The sequence below is a fragment of the Lissotriton helveticus genome, chromosome 2_1, assembly GCF_964261635.1.
Source record: "Lissotriton helveticus chromosome 2_1, aLisHel1.1, whole genome shotgun sequence".
NCBI lineage: Eukaryota > Metazoa > Chordata > Amphibia > Caudata > Salamandridae > Lissotriton > Lissotriton helveticus.
The window spans coordinates 1,800,673,086-1,800,693,174 of NC_136059.1; the positions used below are offsets into that span (position 1 = coordinate 1,800,673,086).

General features: G+C 44.4%; 1 protein-coding gene across 1 annotated transcript in view; it reads left to right on the top strand.

Moving 5' to 3' along the window:
- The first annotated feature begins 3,582 nt into the window (after positions 1-3,582).
- The window catches only part of LOC144818900 (cystine/glutamate transporter-like), an 868,430-nt gene continuing 851,923 nt past the window's right edge, over positions 3,583-20,089 (top strand). The window contains exon 1 of the mRNA XM_078676760.1: positions 3,583-4,193. Within this exon, the coding sequence (XP_078532886.1) occupies positions 3,908-4,193 (286 nt within the window). The 5' untranslated portion in view covers positions 3,583-3,907. The remainder of the gene's footprint in view (positions 4,194-20,089) is intronic.

Sequence of the window (20,089 nt, forward strand, 5' to 3'; positions counted from 1 at the left end):
ACATTAAATGACCATTTAAATACAGTATTTCTCTAACGTGGAGCCGTATAGGCTAGACAATGACGGAAACTATTGATACAGTTCAGTAGCTTAGGAATGCAGAGAAGGAGAACTGAACTGATAACTGGAACTGTAACATACTTTTGGCAGACTCAGAGGCAGAACCAAGCTGCACCGGGCACTGCGAGGCAGGAAGTAAGTGAAGGGTCGAGGATACAGGTGGGGGCTGTATCGCTCCTCAGCGAGGCTTTCAGGAGACAGGAGCTGAATCTGATGTCCGGGCCCTTTTGAGGCCTGGAAACGGGGGCTTTATAATGGAATAACGTGCACACTGAGAAACGTGGCAACATTACTTTACATAGGCCTGATATTCGTAGTATTCACGAGGACTGGAAACTGACATATCAGAGGTGGACACAACTGTAATTGCGTCATTAATCGGACATGGGGAATAACATATGCATATTGGTCATGCACACATAACATATGATGGATGAGGCGTAGGGACACAGAACATGGCAAAATTTACTTTTCCACACTCTGTAAATCATGGTTCAAAGCTTTGATGATGTAAAGATAACTCCCACTGATGGACTAAGTGCAACCCAGTATTTCCAAGAGGCCTTCGTGATGGCATTTTCCTTGTTTATTCCGTCTTCTCTTCCAGAGAATGTAAGAATGTCAGATTTGTTGGTCTCCCTAGTATTTACACAAATTATAATTTAAATACCACTATTTTGTTTTATTTCTTTTATAGCACTTTAGCACTACAGAAATGGTAAAGTGCTATAAAAGAAAAAGCAAAATAGTGGTATTTAAAATATTTGTGTACTTGTGATGTAAAGTGCTCTGACATCCTGCATTGGGATGGAAAGTGCCAAAACTCATCCCAATGCAGGGTATCAGAACGCCTTACATAACACAACAGCCTGTTCATAAACATTTGCTGTGATCTTTATCTTTCCAGGAGCAGTGAGTGGAACAACGGGATGCCAACTCGTAAATCACACCACAAGTAGAAAGCTTTAAAAAAAAAAAAAAAAAAGACAAACGTGCTCTGCAAGTAAAACGCGGTGCAATGCAGATTGTGTGGCCTTTAAATATATTTTGGGATTGTGAAAGCGCAACATGCTTTGAGACAGCGCAGGGCTGCTATTGGGTGACTTTTTAAAATATAACAGTGAGACAGCAGTGCGGTGAGAGAAGGCCTCTCCTCACGGTCCTGCGCGAGCCCCAATGCGCATGTATCACCTCCAACAGCCGCACCCGCCCCACCCTCCCCAGCCCTAAAGAGGTTGAACTGAGACTATGCGCCTGCCCGAGGCCACCCGGTGGCCATCAGGAGGGCGGGCCCTTAGTCACGTAGGGCTGCCCCCCCCCAGCGGGTATGGTGGCCACCCCTCCTCAGGGCAGGCTTGCCCGGTGGAGGTGGGTGGTCCTGTGACGCACGTCCGGGGCACTGGCTGTGAGAGGGTATATCTCACCCACTGGCCATTTTGCGGCCTCTTTGTCGCCCCGGACGTTGCGGCGGACACGTCGGGACACTCTTTTCCCATCGAGTGCTGCAGTGCGTGCGTTGCCCGCCGCTGTCGGATCGCCGAATTGTAAGGTAGGTGTGCCTCTCTCTCGCCTCCCCCCGGCCCCGTCCCTGGTATGGATCCAGGTGGTACAAGGGGCCCTGTGGTAGGAGACCACGGGGGGGGAAGAGGTGGCCACCCACGTGTTTCGGCTCGAGTGGGCATTCCGTGCGGCACTGCGGTCGGGTGGGATGCGGACGAGGGGGTTGCTTAGCGAGATTCGGGGCAGCCCTCACGCTCGGTATGCCGCCAGGCGGCTGGCTGACAGTGGCTGAACAGGCTGAGTTGGCCTGTTGTCGTGTGGGACACGTGCCCTCCTCACCTGCCTTGAGGCTTTATCCCCAGATCCCCTGGCAGTCGTGGGTACAGTTGTGCCATTGTGGGGCGGGTTGTGGGTGCAAGTTGCATTTCCCCATCCCCGTTTGCCAGGCGGAGCGTATACCGGTCGGGGGGTTCCCTCGCTATCCGAACTTCTGTCCCATCCCGCCTGTCTGTGGAGCAGAGTCGCCATCTTCCCGAGGGATAGGTGTGCTCGGCCGGCCTCCACATAATCCCTGGCCAGTGACCTTCTAGGCCCGGTGCAGGCCGCGCCCCCCTTGGGTTAATCTCCGCTTCGGTGGTGATCAAGCAGCGCGCCTGCAGAGCTCCGGAACACCGTGCCCCCCCCAGAATGTTGTTACCTCCCCTCACCCTGGCAGCGCTTCCGAGCTTCAGCGAGGGCTTTTCAGTCAAGTGTCTATGCCCCTCTGTGTGTAATACCTCCGCCCCCGTGAGTCAATGACGTACTAGCAGCAATCTCACGGGTTGAAATTGCAGACTCAAAGCTGGGGATTTGTTTGTTGAACCTGCATAGACCGTCTCAGCGTCCATGTATTTGACCACTAATAGATCATTGTGATTGTTAGTTAGGTCATCTTCTGAGTTTTAAGCCTGGGGGGCCCGTGCGGCGGCGGGTACCATCGCACGGGCTGTGGCGGAGTTACAGGGCAATCCGGAAACAGAGAGGTGCAACACAATACTTCAGCGGGCACATAGGGGTGCCAGAGCCTAACCTAGAACCTCATGGGAGGTCTAGGAATCCGAGTCGGCGCCCCAGTAGTCCTTCGGGCGGTTGTGGGCCTGTGCAACCGGGGGTTTGCCTAGATACGCCCCGCAAGGGGCGTGAGTAGTGTATTACCATAATGGTCAGCAGCTGGGTGGTTCGCCACTGTGCTGATTGGCTCATCAGGCGGGCAGGTGGCGAGAATGCGGCCTGCCCTTGGATTGCCCGTAAGATAACCCAACGTGATTACATAATGTTGTATGTAACAATAAACCTGCAGCAATTTTTCCCAATCTTAACACTTGTGTCTGTGTGTTATTTGCGGGATGTTGGTTATGTGGGGGCGGGGGGTTCCTGTGGCCCTGAAGTGACTAAGAGCAGGCAGCGCGGAGGTGGAGACATCTGCGCACACGCAACCCACCCCCTAAAATGGCACTGCTGCTCTCGGATTAGATTAACTAAATTGTGCTTGTCCAAAAAATCGGCCCCACCCACACCCAGCGACAAAACCGGCCTCCGTCCCAAAAACCGGCCCCCAGCCCTGACAGCCTACCGGGGGATTGCACGGTGCCCGGCATTGTCAGTCCAAAAGAAATAACTAATCTTCTTAGCCGGTTGTATATGCTGTAAACCTGGGCAGGGGATTTTTTTTATTGTTTGTGCTACACTCAAATAGAAACTTTTAATATCCAGCTGGCACAACGGTCCAAAAGCTATGTAAAGAACACGTCAGCAAAAGGGTGTTCCTGCAACCAAAGGAAATAAAACAAGACGTGCACGCTGTAGCACGGGTGGGGGTGTGTCTGTGTGTGTCAACAGGTTGTGCATTAAGTAACAGCAGGGTTTGTTACCTGAACCGCCTCTCCACGCCCTCCCTTGTTTCCGTGGTACTCAAGGCTTTGTTCTCAAGATTAAGCTTCTCTTGTGAAGCTTGCTGTTCTTGTAACCTCAGAAAATGCTGACTAATGCGGAGGCTGTCCGCGGGGCTGATGCAAACCTGGGGAATTTGCATCATCACCCTGCAGCCGTAACCTGGTGTGACAAGGGCTTAAATGCCGTGCAGGCGCGTGCGGACGCTGAGTTAGGCTCCAGTGATAGGGTAACGGGGAACGTGAAAGGACAGGTGGCACAACAAAGAAAAAGGACAGGAGCCGGGGGAAGTTGCCACTACAAACTTTTTTTTTCTAAAAAGAGCCACATTTTGGAACTTGACATAGTACAGCAAGAACATCCATATTCAGAAATCTATACCATACGTACTGATGTTGGATCGGAATTTGCACTAAACATGCATCGGAAACAACATGATACTCTGCCAACTGTCTCCAATGGAAGCGGCCTCAAAGGGGAGTCCAATGGCGTGCTTCCCCCCGCGGACTTCAAAGAGCCAGACAGGAAGGACACAGTTGCCCTGAAAAAGAAAGTAACTTTACTCCGAGGCATTTCAATTATTATTGGAACTATCATTGGCGCTGGGATTTTCATCTCTCCGAAAGGGATCCTGCAGAACACTGGGGGCAGCGTGGGGATGTCTCTGATCGTCTGGACTGCCTGTGGCATCCTCTCTATGCTAGGTAAGTTTCTTGTACCGGCAAAACATGCACCAGGTACACATTCCACGTTATGTGTAGTTGTAAGTGTTGCATCAGGCTCCACCGTCCATGGCGAAAAAGTAAGGCAACATTGACCCATAGAACTAGAGACACCTATTTAACACAGCCACACAAAAACAACAACAATTACATGAATGGATGAGTGGATGAATGGATGAGTGGATGGATGGGCGGATGAATGGATGGGTGGATGGGTGGGTAGGTGGGTGGATGGATGGATGGGGCACGTTATTATCTTCCGAAGCAGGTATGCTACGAACGGTATTTCTCTCACACTTTTCTTTTCTTGAAATTATACCTACATTCAAGCTTAAACTCAGCACATGCATTAGAGACCTTTAATTGTTAGCCAAGAGCGAGAGTGATGTGCTTGTTCTGGATCGAAAGCGTAGAAGTTCTGATCTGCAGTGGAACAGCAATTCTTTCGAGCGTTTCCCTTAGCTCAGCGTTTTAATTAACACCCAGCATGCTGTGGCCGCCGTGCCTTTCCTGAGATGGGACAAGTGCTATCGTTTTTATTAGGTCAAGTTCCATCTGTTATTGGCGAACTGTGATGTCTAAACTTTCGATTGAGGCTCGAGGGGCTCCTATGTGAATTTCCAAACCAGAATCGAGTTACCTACAGAACAGCTGTATCTTCAAGGATTCAACTTCGGAAGTGTTATGTTTTGATAAAGGTTATGGTTACTTCAGAGCGCTCAACTGTACGATGTTATTTTAGTCCTCCAAAATAATATAATAATAATTATAGTTGGGCTAATAGAGGGCTAGCCTATTGTGAGATTGAAATCATTGCCAATAGGCTTGCCTCTCAACATCTGGTAGGGCTGGGGTAGTGTCAGTTGCAAGCCTGATACATGACTTAGTCTCCCCCAGCTCTAACATGTAAATGTACATGTATTTATATAGCGCAAATCACCGGCACGGTATCTAAGCGCTTGCTTAGGGAACCCGTCCTGGTATTCCACTGTGAGAAACCCCGGCAGGGTGTCCACAAGGTGAAAGCCAGGCATCCCACCGTGAGGGGCCGTAGTGCATCCTATTAGAAGCAAAGATAATCTCCCTGATTATAGGCCAGGGAATGCCTGACTTTTCTAGGAGAATTAGGGGCATATTTACAACTAAAATGGCAGAGAGTGGCGTTAAGCCAAGAACACTAACACTGTGCTCCGTCACTTTAGAAACGCAGGGCTGCATGTATGTGTGCTGCTTGTGCGGCACTCGTAGAATTTGTATCTCCTCTTTTTTTAAATGATTTTTTATGTGCAGGAAGGGACACCTTCCTGCACATAGACAATCATACATGGCCCCTTAGTTTTTATCCTGAAACTCAGACTTCTTATTAAGGATTAGTCTAATTACAGTTATTATATGACAGGCTGGTGAGCTCAAGGGAACGCCAATGTACCAGCCTTATTCTCATGAAACAACTTGGCAGACGTAGTCTGCATTGCACAGACGCTGCCAGGATGGTGACGTTACAGAGGGTGTGTGTGACTGTGTAACTATGTGGAAATGCCATGTGTTAACCGGAAACCACCTCACCCCAAACATCTATTCATCAAAGAAGCAGGTTGCAACAGCTGTTCCGCTGGCGAAACCTCATACAGCCCACTTTAAAATATTCACAGTCAACATGACGAGGCACATTTTCAAGATTGCACTATGTTAAAAGTTAGTGGATTGGGATTTTGCTTGCTGTTGTTATAAACTAGCCACATCGATATTATATTTGTAGATTTATTATAATGCTGATATGTAATAGACTTAAAGGGAAGTTGTGGAGATTAGAGCTCTCATGTTTTCCAGATCTAGGCAAGAAAAGCTCATCCAGCCATTCAGGGACAGGTAGCCTTGAATCTGTAATAAGATAAGCAGAAATACACGTACCACAATTCAAAGAAACCCGACCTGAACCAGACCTTTTCTCATGCGTGGATTTAGGAAACGTGAGTGCTCAAGGTGATCTATGATGTGACAGAGAGCAATGGGCTGCTTTTAGGGCTGGATGGGCTGAGACATCCTGCCCTATCCTGTTCTAAGGACCCAGCACAAACCTTTCTTTTAGGAACATAGATGATTTGCTGCTGCAAAGAAAGAGGGATTCAGGGGTAGAACATGAAGTGCACTACTGTGAAAAGAAATGTGGTTGTGGCCCTAAAAAAAAACCCAAAGAAAAATGGGCAACCCCCTCAGTTGAATAGAAAAAGATAGAACTTCTTGGGGTGCAGTGGGAGCCTCACAACCTGTGTCTTCATTGCCACTAACCACATTCCACGAATGATACATATTACACTGTAGAGTGGCAATTACTTACTGGTAATCTTCATTGCTCTGAACTGCAGCCCATTCAACCTTGAGTGTAGACATTGCCAACCCTAGCTCAAAACCAACCAGAAGGAACTATAAAACCTAATGGGGTTCACAGATGTGGGTGTCTGAAAAGCAATCATAGCTCCAAGACACAGAGGATGACCAGTATTGTTTATATGATCTATGTCTTAAATTCCTGCAACACTCCTGGACTGAGGACACTTGAGAAGAGAGCAAATATTTGAAGGCACCTCATTTAACCCTTTAAACAGAAAATGGAGCCTCTGTTAGGACAGATGTTATGGATGCAGACTGATGAATGGACAAAATCTTAGATGCAGAATCCATTTTGGGAATGTGACCATACATCCTAGAAGGGGTACCACAACTTGCATGGCCAAAAGGGAACCAATAGGATGACTTCCAGGTAATACGTGCTTTGAAAAGGCCTGGCCGAAATGTACATGCTGGTGTAAATTGCGTAATTTTGGCAATTTAGCCTTATGGTCGTATTCGAAATTCGTGAAAGTAAGCTATTATCCCACTTCACTTAATTATGCAACATTTGCAGTAAAAATGTACCGCTAAAGAGTCATTCACTGTAAAATTTACCACAAAGCCACTGGAACAACAGAAAGCAAGCACCAGTGGCTTGTGGTGCTTTTGTTTAAATGCATCATTGTTCCGTAAATGTATAAGACAATGCATTTTGTGGTAAAATGTAGTTTGAAGTGATGGAATTGCATTTCTTGTAATAATGCAGCATTTTGTGTAATTTTACTCAAAATGTGTGTAATTACACAAACGCAAATTACGCACATTTTGCTCAACCCTCGCTAGGAACTTGCCTATCAGGGGGAAAGGAGGAAAGACTCAGAGACCAGGAGATCAAAGCATTCCCCAGATTCCTCTTCCTCTGGTACACTGAGAAAGAAAACAAGAAAGACTTGTTTGCACTCACAACCAGGTCCACCCTCGGGCTTCTGAACCTGGAATCTATTCACATGAATGTCTTTGGATCCATACAAAAGTCCTGAGATGGAGTTAAGACTTGGCTAATTGGATCTGCAACAAAGTCGTCTATCTCCCGAATCTGACATGCTATAAGAGATTGGAGGTGTTCGTCACAAACAATCTATCTGAAAAGCCAGAGTTGCTAGGGCTGCAGACTCTGTCAGTAATTGAAAGTTTACATAGGCCATTAGCCCATTGTTGTCTGTTTAAATTAGAACTGAGTGACTTTGTCTATCAGGAGCAAACCACAGACGAGATCTCGGCACTCTTGATCATTCCCTCCAAGTGAATTAATGTGTCAAAAACACTGAGCCTTGGAAAACCCAAATTTGCTCTCTACACCCGACTGGTAAGGTCTAATGAGGGCACATGACAAAAGTTAGTGGTGCAGACCTGAAAATGTCGCTGGAGATATGGGCGATTCAATACAATAAGAAATACGTGCCTTCGGTCAACCACCGATCAACAGTCATACTTTACATACTTGACTTACATAAAGTACTTGTGTTAGATAATTGTTGTCTTTTAATTCATTTAATATTTTTCACATATTATGGCATAGCCCGCCACAGACACACTAATGTAGTTCTGGTGACTTGAAATGGAGCGCCATTCCAAGACGCAAGACTGCTGGGCGTGATCTCAGCAAGGCTGCTGATGAAATACAAGAAGCTGCAATGGAACGTAAATGCTTTGAATCCTAGTATGACAGCACCAATAATACTTCTTTAAATAAACAGGCAGCAAGGCCACTAAAAGCTTCCAAAAATAATAAAAATGTGGGCAAAATAGATGGGGACAATTGCAGATTCCTGCACAACTTTAATCTGGGTTCCCTCTTTAAGTAAAGCCAGAATGGCCAACAAATAAGAATTCTCGTCCTGATAAAGACCTCAGGAGAGATTGAAATGTATTGTGTCAACATTTTCATGGTTGAGGAGTATATATATTTAAATTGATGGCACAACAACATCCCATAGGATTCTTACTAATTAAATAAAATAATTATTTGAATGAACTTGCACTCCTGTACCCTCTTTGCAGGATTGTGTAAATGTTTTCTTCATATAATGAACCCACTCCTAGAGCTATTGCATTGACCCTAACACTAAACACTTGCATGTCTCTACGTTTTTGTCATACGTTTGACTGTTTTAACGTAAGTGCATGAATTTCACCTTAATCATGGCAACATGGGATTGGGTTAGGTGAATGCAGTAATTCCATGAAATATAATTCAAATGTCTCTTTCTGTTTATGCGTTTAGTTCTTTGAATTTTATGTCAATATGTGGTTGGGTTATGCCACATTATTTGAAAAATGTTAACTTAATTAAAAAATATCTAATCAGTACTATGGTCCTCATTTAGATCTTGGCAGACGGGTTACTCCGGTACATAGGATATAATGGTATTTATATTTTGGCAAACAGGACATCCATCACTGTTGTGATGGAGTAACCCGTCCGCCAAGATCTAATCAGCCCTATATGTTGGTAGGGTGTATTTATAGTATGATTATTAATTGATGGTTGACTGAAGGCACATATTTCTTTTTGAAAGTAACCAGTACCTCTTTTGAGATATTCTGTAATCACCTACCGTCCCACATCTCCGTCCTCACTGGGATTCAGATGCTGAAAGTATTGTAGGAAGGATGCCAATGGAGAAGCAGGTGCTGTGACATAGGTATCACAAATGCATACTAGGCCTGTGAACAAAGCATAAAAGAAAACTCTGAATAACTAACTAAAATCCTGCCAAGCCCAACCTGGGCCCGTTTGACCCAAATCTTTAGCAAGTGCCTATCTGGAGCATCTCCCTGGTTCAAGATGACCTCCAGATGGTAGCAAGGTTGTGCCTCTCTTAGATCTGCTAGAAACACTGACCATAACAGAGTGTTAATTGAGCTCCAATACATTATAAATACTGAGAAAGAGGTTAAAAATCCATGCTGTTCCAACCACTGACACAATTGTAATTGTCTCTCCTGGTTTATGAGGTAGACAGTTAATGAAATAGTTAATAATCTAGGTAATGGTGTACCAGAAAGCATGAACTCTGCAGGCGTGATACTAGGGAAGCCAGGATCATGGTAAAAAACAATACCTTTAGTCATAATTTAAGGTTACATGACAGAACTCTTAATTGCCAATGGATCCTACCAGTACTGAACTAAATATTCTTCTGATGAGAGAGATTGATTGGTGTGTAAAAGTATTCTTTTTGTAGGCCTATTTTCATTCAATCACCTGGTGAAATTATTGAGACTTTTTTGTAAAGGTTTATCATGAAGTGGATTGTTCTGCTGTATTGGTTAATTGATTTCCAATAAATGATGACTAGAAGAAATTGTTTGAGGGATTCAGAAATAGGAGCAACAAAGATAGACACTCTGACCAATCTCCATCGTAGAGACAGTAACCACATCTATTGTCTGCATAAGTTAATATATTCTTTGCAGAGGGGCTAATTGTAATTTCTGGGCTCTTAGCGAGAAGTGGGCATGATACCGGAATCTGGAGGGACTGATTTGATTCCAGAAAATAAACATGCTTCATTATTTCCAGCACCCAGGCATCTACAATTGATCATTCCAATATTTGTAGGAACCGAGAAAGCTGAATTCTAACCCGCCAAAAGCTGTCAGATGATTGGCATGATCAGGATTGCTTCGGTCATTTGGAAGAAAATGATTGACCACGACACAGGAGAGTAGAAACTGGCTCCTACGCAGCTTGAGCATGAGGACGTCTTTAATACTGTTTTCGAGAATAAGGTCAGGTGGGATCTATCAGCTTAGGGTAGTCTTTAAACATGTTTGAACGTTTTCTATTCTTGTAAGCGCTTCTTAGCAGTTACTCTAACTGACGTCCAAACAGATGTGAGCCGCTAAAAAGGTAGATTGAAGAGCAATGCTTTCAGACTGGCTCAGCTTTCAAATCAAGCACATAGATATGCCTTCTAGCTGATGTGTTTTGTCTGTAGTTAAGGCAAATCCCCTTAACTTTTAACTCATCACATGTGACATCCGAAATACATTTTGCCTTAGATTCCATGTCTGCAAGAAAATCTGCACAGTCCTCTCCACCCTGGGTTGATTCTGCTACCATCTGAACTTCGCTAATCAGTGATTGAGTGGAATATTTTGCAACCTTACATGAGCTAGTTTTCAAGTGTAACCCCGTGAAGCTCTTTTTGAAGAATGTGTTAACAGTCCTATCCACAGGATCACTAAAGGCTATAACATTTGTAGCCACTGACAATTTGCCAGCTATATTAGCTCACTCGACTGGGATCAAGGCAACTGCATATGAAATGTTCAGTTCACCTTGAGCCTACAGGCAACGTTTTGTGAAAACCCTATGCAAAGCTGACTTCTCTGGATTCTTCCATTCACAGAAAAGCATATCCATGGCCTTCTGTTTAGCTGAGGTCTAGAAGGAGGAACAGTATGAAATTACTGCAACATGTTCAAATTAGAATTGGGCATTTTATCCTCCATTTGGAATTGTAGATTATTTCCCAGATATCTGAAGAGTGCTGGCAGACCATTTCACCGAACAAATGCACCCCTGGGAACATGTTTGGACCCTTCACATACTCTGGTGACAAAGAAGAAACCATAGAGAATGGAGGAGAATCCTGTCCAGAAGAAACTGTAATAAGAGAGGACCAAACAGACTCAACCACGGGTGTATTTTACAACTGTGGGGCACACTTGGATCTGTACAATGCCTCCAATAAAGATTTGATGAAGGACTGGATCTGATTTTCCTTCTAGCTGTTCCATCATCCTCTTCACCTACCCTCTAGAGATATGATGACACTTAAAGAAGTACCCATGGGACTCCAGGCCATATTATCAAGCAAGGCGGTACAAAAGGGGGTGGTGATGGACAGAGCATCTGAACCAATCAAACACTCACACCCAGTCAACAGATCTGGGTTTAATCCATCACCGTTCTTTAGCCCACTCTGCCACCCCAGTTCAGACATGGCCATATGCAAATGAGTCTGACCCTGTGCCTCATGGGAACAGTCCAGCCCGCATTGCCAAGCCATGCCTTCCCTGGACCGGGCTGGACTGTTCACTCAGCACAGTAACATAAATTAATCTTAAAACGTAGTAAGTCCATTTGGTGGACGCACTTCAGATGCTGATATTCAGTTCAATTTCAATACTCTATTGTTAATATTCATCCAAAAAAGGTAAAGTTATTCATTCAGAAATCAATATTACAACAGCCGTGGACACGTTTCATTTTTGAGGTAACTAACACAGGGCTGTAAATGACATAGACAAATACATTTATATTTCTATGCAAAAATTAAAAACAATTAAAACCATAACAATAATTAAAAACTGTTCACCTGACTCCTGTACAGTAAACAACAAGGAGAGAAAAAACTCATCAATATTTGCAAACAATTTGGTCAGACACAAGCCTGTCGGTTATACCGGTTGCGTAAATATATTAATAGTGCAAAATATAGAAACAGCATCTATTGACTTCTTAAATACATTTTCTGCATTTTTGTGTTCTATAATGAACTGCTGGTCATGAACAAGGAACTCATGGGACAATTTGAGCATGTGATACAAGTGTCATAAACTGATTTCACACACCACAGCCAACGTATTGGATGTATAAGGAACTATAAATAGCTCCCCAAATGGCTCTGATTTAGAATGCCAGAACTGCAAACGATTAGTCACACTCTTGTGAGTCGAGGTGAGTTTGAACACAGAGATTCCTAATATATATATACTATATTATATAAACCGAGGCTTGAGTTCATGGACTGAAGTGGGTACACAATATATATACCTGTAGGAGTGGTCAGACACTATTTTTTCACAGAATAGTAAGCCCATTAGGGCCACATTTGTTGTTCGTTCATGTCTCACTGATGACAAAAAATCATATTGAAGACGACAACACTCCTGGAAGAAGAAATCCTTATGATGTAGGACCAAACGTAGGTGGATCCATTGAAATTATTTTTTTTATGACAAAAGCTATTCAAATGAACTATTATGAACTTAATGAACATACCGTTGATATAAGATCATCTAGTAACTACCACCTGAATTAATATTGACACTTTCTGGGAGAGTTGCAATTCTAACAAGGATGAAATAATGTATAAGTCGAGGAAAATTATAAATATATGTTGGAGAAGATAGTCTCAATCAACGGTATAGGAAGGAATTGAGTTGGAACTGATCTCGAATCAAAAATTGCATAAAGGGGTAATAATTATGCAGTTGATTAATGGGCACATTTTGTAAAATGTGTAAGGATTGATGCCGGAACAAAGTAATGAATTAATGGAAGCATTTAATTGGATACAATGTGGAATAGACTAGTTCAAAATGGTGGCCACGTGGAGTCAGAAATTCTTTGGAAATAATCATATACCACTTTTGTTTTGTTAGTTTTAACAAACACTGAAAAGGTATATAGTATAAGGTTTTTGACTATAGTGAGCAAGACATGTGTCATTTTGTGTTTTTCATGGCTTGAATAAAGAGAGTTTGTAAACTCCCAGAATGCCTGTGCCAGCTGAGTTTGAGTATTTACAATTAAATTGACGGGCTCCTGCATGGAAGCAATGTGTGCACAATAAGCTCGGATGGTGTCAATAGTGATGTCATCAGTGATGTAATTTGAGATGGTATCAGTGATGTCCATAATGATGCCATAGAACATGTCATGAGTGATGTAATATGTGAGGTCATGAGCAGTGCATGGCGGTGGCCCAATTTATAGTTGGTGCTGCTAATTATAACTGGTGAATTTCTGTGTTTTATATGCTCAAAATGTTAATATTACACTGGCAAATTCACCTAACTATAACAATACTTTAACCTTTATTTTTTTCTGTGAATTTCTAAGTGACGAATAAAAAGAACAAGTCATTTTATCACACCTAGCTCTAACATTACTTTAACCCTTGTGTTTTTAGTGAACTTCTAGTGTTTTTTATTTTAAAGTAATACTTAATTATCATACTTAAAATGCAAACCCTACTGCACAGGGCATTTGGCCTTGCATGGTGGGTTGATGGCTGCAATTTCTGGTCTGTAACCATGCCTTGCATCAGGCCCTATCCATACAGTCAACCTCCCACAGTGCACAGCCTTCAGCCATGTGCAATGGGGGTTTTAGTCATACATAGGGCCTGGCTCCGGGGACCCCATCTCCATTTGTTTTTTAATTAATTGGGGAGACACGCATCTCCGTAAAAAAAAAAAATGTAAAACCGTATTTGTATGCGCAAACTACTCACCCTTTCGGGTCTCAAGGAGCTGGGGGCCGTTGTGGAAATTAAGTGAGCTATTGCCCAGAGCCACATGGTGCTGAGCTACCGCCGGAGCTGGGGATCGAACCTGAACAGCTGCCCTGTGCTGCACCACACTTGTCAACCCCAAACCGTCCCCAAACTGTGTTAGTCCCTGGGGAACCCCACCCCCTTTGGCCATTTCTAAAAATAAAGAGGAAGGGGGCCAGGTGCCCTCCCACCACGAGCTGTTATAAGCCTCTGGGATCCTATCCCCGGGGGCTACATTTTTAAATAAAGAGATCCCCCTCCATGACCCTAGTTAGGCCCTGGAACCCATTCTGCAGGGCTGTGTATTTTTTAAGGGGAGCCCGTTATCAGCTCTGTGGACCCCATCCCATGGGGCCACTTATTTAAATAAAGGGGATGGGGACACGGTCCCCCTCCCAAGCCTTGTTTTTTTGTTTGTTTTTTTTGCAGAGTTTTATATAGCGCAAATTAGACCCAAACCGAATCAGGTATCAGAGCGCTTTACATAGCACCAGTTACGTTACATGAGGACACACGTTCATTTTTTTAGGCACAGGGAGATTAAGTGATTTGCCCAGAATCGCAGGAGGTTTTGGCGTCGTTACCGAGACTCGAACCAAGTTCCCCAGGTCCGAGGTCGAGCGCCCTAGCCTTTAGGAACCTCATCCCCAGGGCCAAGTTTTTAAATACAGGGAGGGGCATGTGTGACCCCCATCCTCAGCACAAAAATTGGCTTTGGGAACACTATCCCTGGGCCCTTTGTGGTTTTTAGGGAAAGGGGGCATGTGGCCACCCCTCCCTAGGCTGATTTATGCCCGGGGACCCCTTCCCTCAGGGCAAGCCATCATTTATAGGGTGAGGGAGCATGTGCCCCCCTTCACCAGGGCTGATTTTGGCCCTAGGGACATGATCACCTTTGCCCTGTACTGTAAATGTGGGCACCCTCCATGCTCTCATTGGGGCCTATGGAGGGAGCCCACAGGGCCCGCAGCCCCAGTCAGCTCCTTGCATACAGTAGGAGTCGGCACTGATCCCACTCGCAGAGAGCAGTTACTTACGTTGCTCCCTTATTGCGGGAGCAATCTTTTGATCTGTTTCCCTGCCCACATCAGTGCGGGCAGGGAAACAGAAGAAAGTTCACTCCCAGCGGGTGGGAGCATTGTTTGAAACTCCCGACCACTGGGAGTGGACTTGGCGTTTGATCATGCTTGGTGGGAGATTTGAAAATGCTCCAGTCAAGAGACAGCAAAAAGGTTTCCCTGCCCTTGACAGTACAGGTAGGGAAACCACTATGTACAAGGGGTGGGCTCCCAGGAGATTTGTGCTGGGCCCAGGGGATGGAGTCCCCAGGGCAATTAATGACCCAGGGAGGGAGGCCATATGGCCCCTTCACCATTTTCCTAAGCCTAGCGTCCCCGGGGGATGGGGTCTCTGGGGCCTTTAATGGCTCAAGGAGAAGGGTTGTGCAGCCACCCTCCCCTTTTTAACACATTTCAGCACAGGGTGGGTGACCCGGGGTGTGAGAAAATGGGTTTTTGATGCAGTACCCTCCAACACTTTTTGCCTTGTTCTTGATACAGCTTTGACTGAGGTGTACTGGGACCTTGCTAATCAGATTCCCAATACCAGTGTTCTTTCCCTAAAACTGTACCACAATTGGCACAATTTCTGCAACCCCTATACGTCCCTAATATAATCGTATTCCTAGTTTCAAGGGCATTGGGACTGAAGAGGATATGCTAGGGCTTCAGCACAAGTTGTGCCAACTCAGAGACCTCTCACCAAGACTATGCAAACTGCCATTGCAGGCTGCATGTCTTGGTGCAGAGAAAACTGAAGAGTTGATATGGCACACAGCCCTGTGTCTCAGAATGGCAAAACACACATGCGCAATGAGCTGTCTCAACCCCTCCTGTGTTGCCGGTCTGGAGACAGCAAAGCACAGAATCCCAGTCTCCCTGGGAGCGCAAATTCTCAGTGCTCCAGTCAATCCTGACACTCCTTTCAAACATTAGAGTAGTGTCAGGTTTGACCGCAGGGGAGCCTGTGCAGTGCAGCAGCAGAAGAGCACAATACGGCAACTAGCAGGAGGCAGGTAAGTGGGTTTATTTTTATTATTTTTGACTTCCCCACTACTCTGCCATGATACTGGCTGCCACTAATGAGCAGATATGGCCCTATAATATCTAAGTCCATTCTTGGATATTGTAAGACAGTTGATAGGCCAGATACTTTTGATCACGAGTTTCCTAGCGCCACGATGGCTTCACTGTACTCTAAGATGTTTGGTATCAAGCATCTCATCTTAATAAATCCTCACTGATGTCAGTGTTGGATTTATTAATAAACGCGCACATGAGACACCTTAGAGAGTTCCCTGAAAACCTACCATGCACTGGTGTGGTCTCTGACTAGTCTTAGCCAGCCTGCCACAACCAGACATGTTTCTGACCTCATGAGATGGGAATGGCTTTCAAGGACGCGAAGCTTCAAAGGCGATGCTACCTTTGAACTGTGACCCAAGCATTTTCAGAAGGTAGAGGATGCCAACCCCCTTATCCTGCTCCACTTTTGGTGGGAGGACAGGTGGGAAAATTAGTTAAATCAGGCATTGGGTCCCCATTCAGTCAAAAACATCCCTAAGGTGGGGCAGGTGATGTGGAGACCACTTTTCAGTTCCCTCCATCATGGTTTGAGAGGGAACTAACCCATCGGGGCTTGGGTAGTGCCCCTTCCCACAGAAAGTGTTCACTTAGAGGGTATGGACAACCTAAAGGTAGCTATCCCATTGGCTACTACCTGTGTCCCCCTTTAACACCCTTACATTTAGTATTTAGGTGACATCCTGGACCCTGAACTCTAGATTTGGTAGACACAAAGAAGATACAGACAAATAAGAGCTGCTAACCTGAGAATCGAAGATCTACGGCAGAATTTTGGTGTGAAAGCCCGCCTGCTGCTTCCAGGACTTTGACAATCATGCTGACTGGTCCTGCCACTGGGAGGGCTCCATGAACCCCAGAGCACCCTAACCCTTCACCAATCTCCAGACAACTACCTTGGGGTAGAGGAACTACTCCCCTGCAGTACGCAGGCACTAAAACTTGCAGAGTCTGGATTACCAACTTGCTGCTCCCTTGCAACTCAGACACAGCATCCAAACAAAAATAGGTACATCATCTCCAGAGGGTTGGATCTGCCTCCCCACTGAGTTTGAAGACACCAGGACCTACCGGAGCCACGGCGCACCAATACCTGTGATACCTGACCCCCTGCATCATACACCAAGACGATGAGTCCAATCCAGACTCCAACAGCCGAGGAGGGATATTGAGACCCACTTTGTGAGTGGCCCAGATGTCCCAGAATTGCCTCTACAACCCGTCGGCCACTGACAGTAAGGACATATCAATGCACACCGCCCGGCTAATCTATTTGCTTTGACCCAGCCTGCCCAGCCTGTGTACCGACAAACCAGCTGTGCTCCCGTGGTCCTGAGCCCCTGTGACCTGCTCTATTGTCTGGGACTTCTTGTACTTAACTTTAAGTCCTCTTGTGCAGTGTGTTTTCAGGTGGCTTCCTTATTCATAGACCAATGTGGGTGGTGGAATGCACACCTTTGTACTCAGTATTTGCCTCTTTAATTATTTGCTCAATTTCTTCATCACAATAATGGCATGCAAACTTGATAGCGCTTCGCTCAGTGCTCTTGAAATACATCAAACAAAAGGAACCCTCTACAAGATGCACAGCCATGGATGCATCAAATGAATCAAAGTCTCAATTTTAATCCTCTATTAATCATTGTTACTCCATAAGTTTCTCAACCATTTTCTCAGTGTTTTCAATTCATTTGAGGAAGTCTTTTGTAGAGCACAGAAGAGTGAAACGTTTCCACCAGTCACTGTCATTTATTTAAAAATCCAATGCATTTCGGGAATGTTCCCTTCATCAGGGATATCTAAAATACAAATAATCAGAAAAGACAATCAATGTCATCATCCCATTTCTCACCCAATAACCAGACATAAATACTTTGTGTTTTTGCAAGCTCTACCTGATGTGTGCCCCATTAAATCTCAAAAAGCATCATAAACATATGCCTAGCTTTTACCAAAATAATCCTCAGTACAGAACACCTTGCGATATCCTGTTCCACCCCTGCATATCTTGCTGCAACGTATCACTGCGCTGGACTACCCCCTTCTCCACATTTACCCTGCATGCTTTTAATTTACCAGTGGTGATTCCCTTATTTATAGAGCACTAGCTACCAACGACCTCAGCACCCTGCTCCTGGACGAATTCGGGCCCCTCCTGAGAATTCGCTGGTTGGAATATTGGACCTGGCATTGAGACTTATTTAAATCGCGAAGGTGAACCCCGAAACCCAACTGTATGATTTAATATGCATTTTCCTATTTTCTCCTATTGACTTCAATGCTGCATTATTGCGCACAAAAGTTATTTATTTTGCGACCTCGAAAAATTCATATCTTGAAAAGTATTTACTGTAGGACAAAGTTCTTGAACTGAAAAATTGTATAAAAATTTGTGTTATTTTTGCAAATTGGTCTTGGATTTATTTATGAGTGTGTGAATCATTTATTGCCGTTGTCAGTACAACAAATGCTTAGCACTGTTGCAGGGTTTCTGTACTCACACAGAACTGTGCACAGAGGAGTGGAACCTCGGCAAATTAGGGTGTCCCAAAACTTACCTTAGCAACCAACTCACCCCTTACCGAGCTAGCTACAGTGTCTCATTGGACATATCAAACCCCCAATGTTTAGACAAACCAGAACATGAACTTACAGTACCTCAGGGTACGTGGGACTCATGAACACTCTTTCGTTATATTATCATTACAAACCAGAACATGGAGTAAAGAAGACACATGTGCATTTGAAATGTTTATTTACTAATGCCGTCTTCTCAGGCGCAGTATCTTAGATAATACAAGTATACTTATTATCAGTATCAAAATTATCAGCATAGTTACTAAGACATAAAAAGCGAATGGTGACAGCATGTTAACATGCTGTAATGAATAAGAGTTAACAACACTTATATCTCACCCTCCCTAACACATATATTATATTATTAGCTAAGAAGGTCTCTTTGGGTTGTTTTAGGGCGGGCCCATACCTTAGTGTCCTAGCATGAAGGAATCACATCAGCATACACCAGCTCTCTCTGCATGTGCACCGCATCAAGTGTGTTAACAATTCTCGTGCAAAGCAATATCAATCCCGCCTCAACCCCAAGTTGGCAAAGGCTGCACTTGTGTTATGACTATGAAGGCGTGGAGATCAGACCTCATAACAATTTCATATCGTGTTGCTCCTGAAACTTCAGCACTCTCCGTGCAGACATGGTTTAACAAACAAAACTGATATCAGAGCAATAACATATTATTCTCACATACACCACGGCAAACCACTAGGTTGAAAGCTAAGTCAACAATTAAGGGTCGTGTGCAGAAGTTGCAAGAAAGGAAAAATGGCGTTTAAATCTCAAATGTACCTATGCTAACTTAACACGATATAAGGATATATAGGAGCTATACAACACCCCCCCATGATCCGAGAACGGACTAAATAAGATAACAGAAGTGCCATCACATGAGAGCAGAATCCAATTATAAACGAGCATGAATAAAAATTCAATTATAAAAACTAATGCTAAAAAATAGCCCACAAGTATAAGTGGCTCAAGCCAATAGGCAAGAAAAAAAAATGTCTTGACTAAAAGTCAATAAAATCAAGGAAATGCTATCAATCAGCATGTCATTTTGAGGCAGTGTCTATGATAAGACTGTATATGAAAAGTAAGCTGCAACAGCCTCCAGGAGGAAGTCACTGTCCTCATCCGAAAACAGTTCAGCCATCCAATTTAAAAGATGAAAGGAACATACGTGATCTTCCAGCACCGGATCCTCTATAACCATCAGAGGACAGCTCGGTGGGTTTTCAAGAAAACTTCGTTCCAAGAAATTTTGCGCTGCCGACAACACATCCCAGGGACCCATTAGTCCATGTGCCACCGCCAAGGCCATAATCCTTTCGTCAGAACAAACCAACTCGTGAGCAATGATAGGACTCATCAGTTGATCAAAATCGACGTCAGAAGATATTGGTCCGCAGAGACACAAATCAATGGCCCAAAGGAAATCACAGGTCAGGCAGCGAAATACAGGCTGGACACAGGTGA